The following is a 14,768-nucleotide window of genomic DNA, read 5'->3' as shown; positions in this document are numbered from 1 at the left end:
AACTTTTTCATATTTGCATTTAGACCCCTACTATTTAAAAATTGAAATGTTTGATTTTAATTTTGTTTAATGTTTAAACTCATCATTGAATTATGCCCATATGCACTAAATCTAATTGTTTATATGTTGCATTCCATTTGATTATTTAATATGATTGAGTAATTAGTAAATGGGTGACTATGGACTTATGCCTTAAACGATAATTGAGCTATGAGATAAGGCGCTAAAATCAAATTGTTTGAACCTTGGGAATGTGTTTTAATTACTGTTTCAATTGGACCTTGTCACGTTTCGACATTAATCTATCTCTCCCTCTTAGTATATGTAATTTGTAGGAATTTGTACAAATCGGTTTGTAATTCTTATTACTTCTTAATCTCTTTTAGTTAGTTGATTCCCTCTAGTGCTAGACTAGAGTTTCTTTAACTATTGGTAAGGAGACATAACTAAAAGAGGGTTTTGACATGAGATTCAAGATTAAATGGGTCCAACGCCCTAATAAGCAATGAATGATTGTCTTTCATTTCTAATGGCTCAATGAAAATGTTTTAATTGGATTGAAAAGCACGTAATTAAATTGACACAACCTCCCCGAGATCTTATTCAACAATGTTGGCTCGTTGTTGCAATAACCCAATAAGTCCATGGTCATCCAAGAGCCTAAGATAACTATAAAGTCCAATTTCAAAGGATTGCAAAACCCGTAGTAGTAGTAGTTACTTCCAATATTTGAAAAATTCGTTTTTGATATTGATTTGTTTTTCTCAAAACAAATAGTGGGAGTATCATACGCTACTAAACTATAATGATTTCAATTAGTAGTTATATATATCTCCAATATTTTGAAAAATGTTTTGATATTGATTTGTTTTATGAAAACGAATAGTGGGGATATCATATGCTACTAAATTCATTAACTTTGGACTAGTAGTTGTAATAGGACAATTTATTTGAATATGTTTAAATAAATAAAATTGATGAGACCTTAAAATCCCTCAACAAACGAATATTAAGTTGATAAACGAGAGATGTTTTGAACATTTCTTCGTAGGCCTTCCACCGTGGTGGGCTCCAATCGTTTGTGACTTGTACACCGGCTTCACCCTATCATGGGGGAGTACAAAGTGCATGCTTACACTCAGGAGGAGTCCATGAACATATGATGAGGTAAGTGTAGGCAACGAGGATAGACAACATCGTATCATCGTGAGGTTATTCTTGAACCCCTACATGAACTAAGCATGGTGGGAATAACTTAACTAAGTGCAATAATGCCAACATCGTATCATCGTGAGGCAACATTCTCTAGAGGCCAAACTAGATGGGTAATTACAAAAGTTGTAAATGGGTAATTGTACCCTCTCATTATTATTGTTGCTAGCCAACATCGTATCATCGTGAGGTGGGCTTGGTAATAGTGAGCCTCCTATAACCTGCTAGGAGCTTTCTTTGAAATCTCCCGGATTCCATCTTGAGGGATATGGAATTTGCCAAAAATGGTGGGTGGTGTCATTCGGTTTAAAGACCCGAATCGTGTGACTTAATCAACAATCAAACTAATTTATTTTATTGTTTATGTATTTAGATATGGTTGGAAGCACATTCGCGAAAATACTCGACAAACATTGCCTAGAGGGGCACAATTTCCCATCATGGTATCGTAATGTCAAGATTCTCCTAACATTGGAGAAGATTGTTTACGTACTAGACAAAGCTCCACCTGACATACCTCTTGGCCCTGAGGCCACAGAGGATGAACGTGCTAAGTATGACAAGCACGTTGAGGATGATACACAAGCCAAGTGCTATCTGTTGGCCTCCATGAATGAGGAGCTACAGAGACAGCACGAGGGCATGGACAGTGCATTTTCCATAATACTCCATCTTACGGAGTTATATGGTGAAGGGACGCGCAACCGTCGCTTTAACACTGTTTGTGAACTTGTGAAGACCAAGATGGTCAAAGGGGCTCCAGTGCATCAACATGTACTGAAGATGATAGGATTCATAGAACAACTGGAGAACCTAGGTACTCCACTTGACGGGGAATTGGCCCAGGACTTTATATTGGCTTCTCTTCCTGATTCATTTTCGCAGTTCGTAATGAACTACAATATGAATAAAATAGATAGTACTCTCTCTGAGTTACTAAACATGTTAGTAACTGCTGAGAAGACTATGAAAGAGAACGTTGTAGGGACTGTTGCAGTAGCCTACAACAAGCCATCCTCTTCCAATCCTAAGCCGTATGGCAAAGGAAAGGGGAAGGAGATAAAGTCTCCCACTCCTAAATTGAAAGGAGGAGTGAAGAAAAAGAAAAAGGAAATGGAGCCCAAGGGGACTTGCCACCACTGTGGAAAGGAGGGGCATTGGAGGAGGAATTGCAGGTTTTACCTTGCAACTCTTAAGGACAAGCCACAAGGTATGGTTTATGTTCTCATCTTCAATTCTAATTGTTAGATCTTCTAAATATTTATATTTGATATAAAGAGCTAATCACTTGTATAATTGTATATAGGTGGAGGAACTAAGTAGAAGAGGAACAAGCAAATAAAAGAGTGAAGAAGGGTTCGGTCACCATGATTTTGCTTACTACTTGGGAAGTTTGTTTAGGCATTTAAAGATTGTCTTTAAACTTTCTTATTATGTTAAGAACTTATTATGTGGCTTCATATGATGGAAGACCACTATTAATGCCTAAATGTTTGAAGGTACTTAAATAAGTCTCTAAATGTTTAGAGCTAATTTCTTTTAAGTTAAACATTGTGAATGTTTGTGTTATCATATTAATGTAATGTGATGAATGCCTTCTAATATATAATTTCCTTAAAGTAGTGTTATGAATTGAATATTGTCTTGTTGTATCCTAGTTGAGATACAAGATTTATATCACATTATAATGATATAAGTAATAAAAAAAAAAAAAACGTTTTCTAGGGTTATCACTTAAAACATAATAATCAAGGTCACTCTTGATTCAATTAGTAGTTTTGAACAACTAATTGGGCATTCTTAAAATTGTTTTAAAATGTTAAGTGTGTTAGTGATTAAAACCAAGAAAGAAGTGTCTAAATCTATAAAAGGTTTAAAGATTTTAATCACTTAATAACAAGACATCAACTTAATGAAGGTTGAAACAGATGAGCTTGAAAGGTTTTAAAGCTACTACACAATGTCCTCTACTCGTACATTCCACGTTTATACATTTTTGAATGTATGAAATCATTTCTCATTAAAGTCATAAGAAATAGTGGGAGGTGTTAAAATGGATATAAACTTGAATATGATTGGTTTATAGTTGTCTAAATAATAATAGTATTTGACTATTATTAAGAGTTTAAAATTTTAATTGTTAAAAGACTCAAGCTCTTCAAAACGTTAAAAATCTATGTTGTGTAACATTCTAAAGAATAGTCTTTGAATGTTGGTTTCGTCAACCTAGCATAAAATAGTTATATGTTGGAAGTTGTCCATCATTCTCTTTTACGAGAACAAGCTAATAACAAAGCATATGGACAAGTTGATGAAACAAAAAGGGAATAGTTTCAAAATGAGTCACAACATATAGTTTAACAACAAGACAATTCAAATTCGTCACCTCATGGTTCAAATCATAAAATTTCCTTATATGATAGAAAATCTTTTTCATATGTGTCATAAAATCACAAAAGGGACACATGTATGGACTTGTGAGTAGATATCCAAAAGTGAAAGATCATGGGTTATCACTTTAAGATATTACTATATCCCAGGATCAGAACCAAAGCAACTGATAGAGTATTATTGCCTTTAAGAAAGGAACATCAAAGTGGGACTTTGGAAGCGTGCATTCACTTAGGTTACGAACCAAAGTGAAAATAACCCATTTTAACAAATGGAACTTCATAATGGATGAAGTACTAATCATATGAATGTATTGTTAGTATCGTACTACAATGGTCTCAAGGTTGGAGCAAAGTTTGTATAAAGTATACAAACGAAATATATATATATCGATATATTGTTTTAGAAACTGCTTCAAAAGGTGTTTTGAATGGAAGGGGTTCTTTTAGAACCAATGATTGAATCCAAACCATAAGGTCGTTAGTAGGATACTACGACGTAATGGGGCGATAGCTCAAGCCATGGAATCAAGGTCTCATCAAAGTATTCGAACACAAGAAAGAGACATCATCAAAATGTTTTAGAAACATTTGATAAGTAAATCCCTTTTAAAATTAAAAGGTGATTAAATACATAACCAAGTTAACCTACGAGCATAAGAGAGGGAAATTGTTGGATGTATAAGATACACTAGTGATTGACTTTAGTGCAAGTGGGAGATTGTTGGAAATATGCCCTGAAAGTCAATCTTTGGAAGAAACCTTTCAGGACAATGAATTGATGTATATATGACTCTTATACATCGGAAGGCAAAGATACTAATTGGGACTATCTCAATGAACGAAATATGTCCTAAATAGTGAATCCATGGACAATGGATCGATGGAAGAAGTAACCTAATGATGTTAGGTTACAGAGACCTTCTTCTCATAACCATTATGTCCAAAAAGGTTCCTGGTCATAAGGATTGTCGGAGGGATACTGACAATCCATAGACTGGTACATACTATGTCCGCTTCAATTGGAAGGATGGAAAGTCTCATCCCATTCGTGTAGCGACACTAAGACAAGCATGTAGGTGCTCATTAAGGGAATGAGTTCACTGAACACAATCGAACGAGAGTACTTGCATGGAGGTCTACTCACATGTCAAGCAAGTAACTCTAATGGTTGGAATAATGTAAGTAATCCTTTGACCTGAGGCATCTCGTTGTCTTGTGGTTAAGTACTTAATCTTTGATTATGTTAAAGTCATTCCATTCGAGAGTGTCCAAGGCATCGTTGGGGTTAAGCCACTTAGCCATGAAGGCAAGTGAATGCGCAACAAGGAATCTCTAATCTTCGATAAGAGAGGATGAATACTCTAAGATATGATTCGGGAATCTTCGGCCGAAGTATCGAGCGTAATAAAGGAAAGCGTTCCTATACGTCTCAAATGAATCATATAAGAAGGAATAATCACATTAGGGGTTTGACATTATAAATCCATACCCTAGTAATGTGATTGAGAGTATTGTTTTAGAGAAGGATCGAATTACATTGTAATTCCAACTGAATAGGTTCTCCGAATAACTTCTACATTAGCTTGGGTAGCCATGATATATGATTAGATGTCACTCATGGCTTGTGAGTTCTTCTAGATGATTAAATGTAGTCATTAAAAGGAAGGTGAATTAAAAGTAAGTTTTAAATCACTAAGTGATTGGATAATCAATTGGATTGGTGCCAATCACCTCACTGCCTTGCTAATTAGAACCTAAAAGATTGTTCACCGATACACTCTTGTAGTGAGTAACTAATGGATGAAGGAAATAATTAATTGGATTAATTAAGTGTTTTGATTAATTTAGAAAGTCTAAAGAAATCATAAAAGCGATAAAGATCGTTTTGGGCTTAAAGAAACGTTCGGGTTTAATCGGGCCCATTGGGCCAAAACCCATTGGGCTTTTATTCAAGCATTGGATGACTTGAAATAATTAAAAGCCCAAAGCCCAAATTAAACACAATAGGCCGGCCAAATGAGAAGGGAGAGAGAGAGAGTGAGTCAATTGTTGACTTGTTTCTTTAAGAAATAAAAGGAACAAAACAAGACATAGTGTGTTAGGTGATTGAGAATACACAAAAGAAAACATATTCATTCTCTCTAAACTTCTTCAAAGGCCGGCCACCAAAGGGATTATTAGCTAATCATCTTATCACTCTTTGGTTAATTCCTTCATCTTTCTCATTACAAAGTGGGTGAGGATCTTTAGAGGTTTTCATATCTTTGGAAACTTGAAGAGGACCTAGGAGCACTCATTCTCAACAAAGTGGAGGAGGCAAGGAGGGAGGCTAGGCTCAAGGAGTTCAAGGAGCAAAGAGCTTGGAGGTGGTCAATCCTTGGTCTTAGATCTAGATCAAGAGGTACAAAACTACTCCTAAACTTTGTTCTTCAATAAATTGTTTTTGATGCATCTTATATAAACCTATGCATCTTGAAGGGGATTTGCATGACTATAGCTTTGATAAAATGTATGACATGCTTCCGTTGCTTTCGTATATAAATTTTGAATTGTATATGCATGCTAGTCACTAGAAATCCCACATAAATCTCATATTTTCCCTTCACCACGTCGTCTAGGGAAGTGGATCATGTAAGCCTTATATGTATATTCTCATCTCTACCTAGCACGAGGCTTTTTGGGAGCTCACTGGCTTTGGGTTCCGTAGGAACTTTGAAGTTAAGCGAGTAACGTGCGAGAGTATTCCCATGATGGGTGACCCACTGGGAAGTTCTCGTCTGAGTTCCCAGAAACAAAACTATGAGGATGTGGTTGAGACCCAAAACAGAAAATATCGTGCTACGGTGGAGTCGAGCCCAGGATGTGGTCAGGGCTTGGACCGGAATGTGATAATTTGGTATCAGAGCCAATCCCTGGGCGGAAGTGTGTTGACGAGGACGTCGGGCCCTTAAGGGGGGTGAATTGTAACATCTCACATCGCCCAAGGAAGTGAATCCTATAAGCCTTATATGTATATTCTCATCCCTACCTAGAACGAGGCCTTTTGGGAGCTCACTGGCTTCAGGTTCCGTAAGAACTTCGAAGCGAGTATCGCGCGAGAGCATTCCCATGATGGGTGACCCACTGGGAAGTTCTTGTGTGAGTTCCCAAAAACAAAACTGTGAGGGTGTGGTCAGGGCCTAAAGCGGACAATATCGTGCTACAGTGGAGTTGAGTCCAAGATGTGGTTGGGGCCCGGGCCGGGATGTGACAATTTTTATGGAATGTCATCCCTTCATCAATTTATGGAATATAATATTTGTAACCTTGTTTTATACAAAAATTGTTTGTAACATTTTTCTTCATTAGTTTTACTATTGTCGTTGATGGTTATTCCTCATTCTTTATATTCGTCTCTAAAAATTCAAGTACGATTAAATTGAAATGTACAATCGTTCTTTAAAAATAAACATTGACATGTACAATAGAATTTATTTTCAAATTACCTATGCCAAATTAAAACTTATTCATATCGAATTAAAATGTATGCTTACTAAATTGAAATGTGCCCATATTGGCTTGAAACATATCGATAAGTTTCAGGGTTACACATAATTTGGTGTTAAATTTTACATACCAAATTATGATAATATAAGCATACCAGTAGCTTGGTACGTATCTAAGCAAAAAATTAATAACATATCAAAATACTAATTTGTACACAAATTTGGATTATGTAACATACTAACAATGTACCAAATTATTAGGACACTATGTTAACACACACACACACACACACACACACACACATATATATATACATACATACATATATATATATATATATATATATATATATATATATTGTCACATCCCCGTCCGGGCCCTCACCACATCACAGGCTCGACTCCACCGTAGCACAATATTGTCCGCTTTGGGCCCTTACCATGCCTTCACAGTTTTGTTTTTAGGAACTCACATAAGAACTTCCTAGTGGGTCAACCATCATGAGATTGCTCTCGTGAGTTACTCGCTTAACTTCGGAGTTCCGATGGAACTCGAAGCTAGTGAGCTCCCAAAAGGCCACGTGCTAGGTAGAGATGAGAATATACATATAAGGCTTAGAGGATCCACTCCTCTGGGCGATGTTGGATGTTACATATATACAGGCCCTTTATGCAAAAGGATCCCCATTTTTTGAAAAAAAAAAAATAGGGATTAGGTGTGGGGCCCACTCTACATCGAATTTAAACGATCCAAACTATCTATTTTGTTAGTCTCGATTCATAGATCATCCTTGCAAAAATTCAAATCAATCCAAAATCATTTGCATATTTAATTATCAATATCAAATTTCATTGTTTTTTATATAACAAAGTATTCGTTCATTTATTTGAATCCAATTAGATGTCTTAAATATTTCCAATTTGGCTAATATTTTGCAAAAATGATCTATAAGGTATAACTTGAAAAATAGACATGTAATAGCATTTGGATTACATTGGTACTTTCAATATATCATCATTTACTTTCACCCATAATTCAACTTTTTTTTTTTTTTTTAACAAACGGTATTATTTATTATTATTATTTTTTTGTCATTATAGAATTTTCTTTAATATATTGAATTAGTGGGACATAAATTACAATATATTTTTTTTTGCAAGATTTTAGAAATTTTTTACACATTGAATTTAATTAGTAAGTTAATTATGATAACGATTTGTGTAATTCAAAATTAATTAAAATTGTAAAAAAGCAGTTTGATCAAATCTCTAAAAGTTTTAGATGTTTAGTCTAAATTCAAAAACCAAGTATCTAGATCAAAATGCCCCGATATAATACTATACAGACCTATTAGGAGGGCAGTAATAGGTAGTTTATACTTAATAATTGTGACTTATTTATTGTGCAATTTTTCTCAAATTCATATTTAATGTATAATATTTTTGTATTTAACAAAAATAAACAAACCCCAAACCACCACGGGATGGTTTAATGATTTAGACGAATTTCACGCTCGTATTTCACATGGTTGGTTATGTGTTTGATTTCTAGCGCTAGTAAATAATACGATGGTGATTAGGAAAAGGCTAAAATGTCTATGTGAGTCTTTCCAACCCACCCCTCCCCTAAAAAGGTAAACTGTCGTGGCTTCGCCTGAGATATCTATTGATACATTATACATAATATAATAGGCAATATAATGCTAGAATTATGACTGATTTATGGTGTAATATTTTATTATAAACTATACTAATCTACGATGAGGAATATTGGAATACGAACTTAAAAGACAAGGAAGGCGGTACATTACATTGGCGAATTCGATACCAAATTAGGTTGTCTATTGTGTGGATTAGTTGAACTCTCCTCCCATCTTAGTGTAAAATATATCGTTGTACTAAAAAAAAAATGAACTCCGTACTTTCCTAATTATATATATTCAATAAAACTATTTGAATACATAAAATTGGTACATTTGTCTCCTTTATAAAGGTATGCCCTATCATTATATACGAATCATATATGTATTGGAGAGTACCAACAACTATGTCTAATTAATAATTACCATCATCCTTCTACATATGTTTAGCATAGGAAAAGTTAGGAATTAGAATCATTTCATTAAATTCACACAACTTGTTTCGATTCTTTCTAACTTACCGTAATAACTTCGAACCATTTCCCTCACCTTCATAATAATTATTTAAAAATAATAATCATCCCACAATCATGTCATTTATCTAATCAAATTAAATAAAATTAATGGTCAAGCCAACCTTCCTCTCCCCCTTCTTGGTCCCCTGTATCCACCTACCACCCAACCAGCCACCCCTCCGCCCACCTCTCTCTTTCTCTCTCTTCCACTCTCTCTCTAACTCACCACACCTGTCGCGTACAATAATAAATCAATAAAAAAGAGTAGTAAATTTTGTACAGCGCCAACAAATATTAATATAAAAAAAAAAAAAAAAAAAAAAAGTCGCACTCAGTGAGCTAACTACCCTGCGCCACGTGATCAGCTTATCCCGCCCTCCTTCCCCTCTCCATCTCCGGCCCTCCCCCCTCTCTCTCCTCTCCCCCTTCTCTCTGTCTCTCTCTATATAATCTCTCCTTCTATCCAATCCTTCCTAAATCCCAGCATCTGCATTTCGGCCCAAATCCCAGATTCCACTCTCACAATCAGGTAAGCTCCAATTTCTCTCTATATTTTTCTTACTCTGGATTTACTTCGGATTTCCGGTGGACTAACCACCCCGGATTAGGAGAGATCCGCTGTTTGGCTCCGTTTCCGGGATCCCATTTCTTGTCCGGGCTTCAAATTCCCCCGGTTTTTTTTATCCTTTTTTGTTTGTTTGTTTTGCTTGATTTGTTGTGTATAACTATGGTTAGGATTGTTCCTGGGGGATTAACATCTGCTTCTGCTTCGCTTTTCTTGGATAATTGGATTGTTGGGTTTTGTGTGGTAGCGGTTTGGTTGGTACATTGCGTAGAGATCTGTTTCGTAACCATATTTGCATATCTATTTGGCATTAGGTGTGTTTTCCTAACAGAAATCGACTAGTGTATCTACCTAACTTCACCATTTGATTTGATCTGCTTACCTGTAATTGTTCTGCTGATCCAAAACCGTAATTGTCGAAACAAGAGCTGTGAATTTTGTTTGGATCATGTAATTGATATGTGATCACCATGAATTAGTAGTTGATGTTTTGGTTTTTTATTCCGTGATCAGAAGCCGGAGGTTGTCTTGACCCGAAAACCATGGCCACGGGACAACTTTTTTCGCACACCACTCAGGCGCTGTTCTACAACTACAAACAGCTCCCAATCCAGCGCATGCTTGATTTTGACTTCCTTTGCGGTGTGTATCATTTCCTAACTTTGACTTCGAACTTGATCTTACTTATAGTTTTTAGTTTTTGAAAAAGATGTAAATGTAATAACTGAGGTTTGTAATAGGGAGGGAGACACCATCAGTTGCTGGAATCATTAACCCCGGTTCTGAGGGATTCCAGAAGCTATTTTTCGGTCAAGAGGAAATCGCCATACCAGTGCACTCAAGGTAAGTCGCCATTCTCTCATCCTCTTCCTAGATTTCGTCTTTTGTGGCTGCAAGCCACCTTTTTTATAGTTATGCATATGCATGTATGCATGGTTCATCTTAATTTTCCATATCCAATATATTCAAATCATGTTATTAGTCAGATTACCATTCTTTATCTGTTGTTTCGAGATTGTCTGACCTTTGGGTTGATAACTGTTGCAGCATTGAAGCATCATGCGCTGCACATCCTACTGCTGATGTCTTTATCAACTTTGCTTCATACAGAAGGTTAGTGATTATTCTATGAGTAGTGTTTTGGAGTGCGAAACTTCTATGGTTGTACCTAACGATGAATGTATGTTGATATATCTGCAGTGCTGCCGCTTCTTCCATGGCTGCTCTGAAGCAACCAACCATTAGAGTTGTGGCAATCATTGCTGAAGGTGTACCTGAGTCGGACACTAAGCAATTGATCGCATATGCACGGGCAAACAACAAGGTTACACGATTGATGCAAAGTCATCTTAATTTCACTAACCTGGGAAAATGAACTGGCGATACTAACTTTAATTACCGTATCTTTTGCAGGTTGTCATTGGCCCAGCTACTGTTGGAGGAATTCAAGCTGGAGCTTTTAAGATTGGTGACACTGCTGGAACAATTGATAACATTATTCACTGCAAGCTATACAGGCCTGGATCTGTTGGTTTTGTCTCCAAATCTGTATGTAGCTAATCCAATATCTTGAACTTCAGATAATTTGGTTATTCATAAGACTTTCATGATATACACCTTAAACGTTTAGTGTATTGGAATTGAGTTCATTCATTTCTGTCCTGTGCCCTTATGTTTTAGAAACCATCGAGAGTAGTTCTAGTTATTTGATGTGCCATGAGTTACCGCATAGTTATTCAAACCGCAATGTGGTGTGCCTTGTCAAGAAAGTCATATTTGTGTTCTAGAATTCTTACAAAAGAATTTTTGTAATATTGCAGGGTGGGATGTCTAATGAGTTATACAATACTGTAGCTCGTGTAACAGATGGGCTTTTTGAAGGTATCCATATTTGCTCTGTTTAATTTTGTTTTAATAGCTGACAATATTTGAACAAGGTTTTAATACAATTTTGGTATGTCTTGAAACTCTTCAGGTATTGCTATTGGAGGTGATGTGTTCCCAGGGTCAACTCTTTCTGACCATGTTCTGCGGTTTAACAATATCCCCCAGGTACATTATGCTTTCATTTCTTTTTTTGAAGGGACTGCCCACGATTAGGATATTGTAGGAAGTCATCAGTATGCTGAAATTCGGAATCTGGTTTTCTGATCGAATGCAGGTCAAACTTATTGTTGTACTTGGGGAACTTGGTGGGAGAGACGAGTATTCTCTAGTTGAAGCTTTGAAACAGGGCAAAGTTACCAAACCAGTGGTTGCCTGGGTTAGTGGGACTTGTGCAAGGCTTTTCAAATCCGAAGTACAATTTGGTCATGCTGTAAGTTCTCATCTCAGTTGCCCTTGAATAATATCTTCCGAAGACAGTAAGTGGGCAAAAGATTCTAATTCTTCCTTGACATTATGTAAATCAGGGCGCAAAAAGTGGTGGTGAGATGGAGTCTGCACAAGCAAAGAATCAAGCCCTGAGGGATGCTGGTGCTGTTGTTCCCACTTCATATGAAGCTTTGGAAATTGCTATCAAGGAAACATTTGAAAAACTGGTAATTACAGCACGCCTTGAGATAAACTCCTCAAAGATTGCTTGACTTAGTTATGGAATTCCATGAGGATCTGTGGCAGACTAACATTACATGTTTCGGTTATTTGTGCAGGTTGAAGAAGGCAAGATTGCACCAGTCAAGGAATTCAAGCCTCCACAAATACCTGAAGATCTCAACTCTGCGATTAAGAGCGGAAAAGTTCGTGCTCCCACTCATATCATATCCACAATCTCTGATGACAGAGGTATATACTAAACCCTACAATGTTCCTGCATATTATTGATGAGTTTGGCAGAAGACATCAGTATCATTGACTTCTACTTTTTATCTACTATGCAGGTGAGGAACCATGCTATGCTGGTGTACCTATGTCTTCCATTGTTGAGCAGGGTTATGGTGTCGGTGACGTTATCTCTCTTTTGTGGTTCAAGCGTAGCCTTCCCAGTTACTGTACTAAATTTATTGAGGTAGGTTCCTCATTACTATAAAGCTGCTTACTTGTACTTTTTACCCCTCCAGTTTAATGTGGTCGTCCTAGAAGCACATTTGCGTATTGTAGCTCTTTCACTAATATGTATGACGTTGATATCAGATTTGCATCATGTTATGTGCCGACCATGGTCCTTGTGTCTCTGGTGCTCACAACTCAATAGTAACTGCTAGGGCTGGCAAGGACCTTGTTTCCTGCCTTGTTGCAGGTAGATATATTCCCACAGAAAATGTTCTATACTTTGTTATGAAGTTTCTAGTTTAAGGATCAGAGATAATTTGGTTGCGGAATACTCAAAGATGAGCTTCTGAAACAGGTTTGCTCACAATTGGACCACGATTTGGTGGTGCCGTTGATGATGCTGCTCGATATTTCAAGGATGCATATGACAGGGTGAGCTTTATTGGGCATTTCATGTTTAATCATTGAAACTTTAAACCTTAAAATGATGTTTTAAGTCTAACAAGTAGTCCCTTTGCTGTGTTTTATCAGAATCTTACACCTTATGAGTTCGTCGAAAGTATGAAGAAGAAGGGCATTCGTGTGCCAGGGATTGGGCACAGGTATTGAGAGTTTTAAAAAATATGCGACAGTACAATCTTGGAGTTTCAGTTTATGCATTTTAGTAGCTGCGTTTGAAATCTTATTGATGGAAGTTTTTGTTTCTTTGCTGTGCAAAAGGATCAAGAGAGGGGACAACAGAGATAAGAGAGTAGAGCTTCTACAAGCGTTTGCACGCACACATTTCCCTTCTGTCAAGTACATGGAATATGCCGTTCAAGTTGAAACCTACACACTCTCGAAGGCAAATAACCTGGTCCTCAACGTTGATGGTGCAATTGGAACCCTGTTCTTGGATCTTCTTGCTGGCAGTGGAATGTTCACCAAACCAGAGATTGATGAGATTGTTGAGATTGGATATCTGAATGGGCTATTCGTGCTGGCACGTTCTATTGGTTTGATTGGGTGAGTACTGGCTATAATTATACTCTATTTATTCTTTTCTGCAGATATTTTATAGGTTAGTTTTATGTTGTTGCGGATTAAGGTACAATCATATTCTAGATAACGACATGTCAACAATCAGAACACTGAATCTATATAGGCACACATCTCCTCTACCTGCAAGGATAATGTACTTTGGACTTCCCGTTGTCTCTAAACAGACACGGTCTTATGGTCACTGATACATATAGGACTTACTAGTGATTCAATGGTCAATTTCCGATCTGTTGGCATAAGATAGGATTAGATACCTGGCTTTGTCATTGAGGGTAACACAAAACAACTGATTGTTCTTAATGACAATGAGGTTCACCACCGTTCGATGGTGGATCAGATAAACAAGGGAGAGAAGACATCATTTTCTGCTTGTATATATGATGCTTTCCTGAGTACATCCGTAGAATATACTTTTACCCGACTGATTTCTCTCTGCTCCAAATTTCAGGCACACATTCGACCAGAAGAGGTTGAAGCAGCCCCTATACCGCCACCCATGGGAGGACGTTCTTTACACCAAGTGAAAAAACATCGGATAGCAGGTTCTGATTCCGGACTACCTGCTTTCAGACAAGCATTGTTGTTTCCAAGTTTCTCAAAGTCTACGATTCGCCTGGAACGATTATTGTTCAGTTGTTAGAATAGTGTGTGTGTGTATCGCTAATGCTGGAGCTGATTTTTATCTTTCATTTTGCAAGTCTGTATCGAAAGTTCATAAAACGAAGAACCCTCGATCATTTTACTAAACAAATTTATGTTTTCGTATAAATTTCTTGGTTTCTGGTTTTGGGGGAGAATGTAGAGCAACTGGGAATTGGATGTATCAACAATGTGTGCAATTGTTCGCTCTCGAGAAAAAACAACCGAATAAATAGAAATTTGTTGCCTCACAGTATAAATATTTTCTCAAAATACCGTTGTATAAA

At 36.7% G+C, this 14,768-nt stretch overlaps 1 protein-coding gene across 1 annotated transcript; it reads left to right on the top strand.

The window, feature by feature from the left end:
* Window positions 1-9,617: 9,617 nt before the first annotated feature.
* Window positions 9,618-14,732, top strand: LOC103961317 (ATP-citrate synthase beta chain protein 1-like). Its single transcript, XM_018650917.2, has 17 exons — window positions 9,618-9,774; window positions 10,324-10,452; window positions 10,551-10,653; window positions 10,858-10,923; window positions 11,011-11,134; window positions 11,224-11,358; window positions 11,631-11,691; window positions 11,786-11,862; window positions 11,972-12,127; window positions 12,222-12,350; window positions 12,462-12,594; window positions 12,690-12,817; window positions 12,943-13,048; window positions 13,157-13,233; window positions 13,333-13,403; window positions 13,522-13,806; window positions 14,291-14,732. Exons 2-17 carry the CDS (start codon window positions 10,353-10,355, stop codon window positions 14,364-14,366), a joined length of 1,827 nt encoding a protein of 608 aa, XP_018506433.2. The 5' UTR covers window positions 9,618-9,774; window positions 10,324-10,352; the 3' UTR covers window positions 14,367-14,732.
* The last annotated feature ends 36 nt before the right edge of the window (window positions 14,733-14,768 follow it).

Source organism: the organism of the source record quoted next, unplaced genomic scaffold, assembly GCF_019419815.1.
Source record: "Pyrus x bretschneideri cultivar Hongxiangsu unplaced genomic scaffold, Pyrus_bretschneideri_v1 Contig6, whole genome shotgun sequence".
Lineage (NCBI taxonomy): Eukaryota > Viridiplantae > Streptophyta > Magnoliopsida > Rosales > Rosaceae > Pyrus > Pyrus x bretschneideri.
The sequence above is the reverse complement of the archived record's forward strand: the minus strand, read 5'-3'. Positions and strand labels throughout refer to the sequence as shown.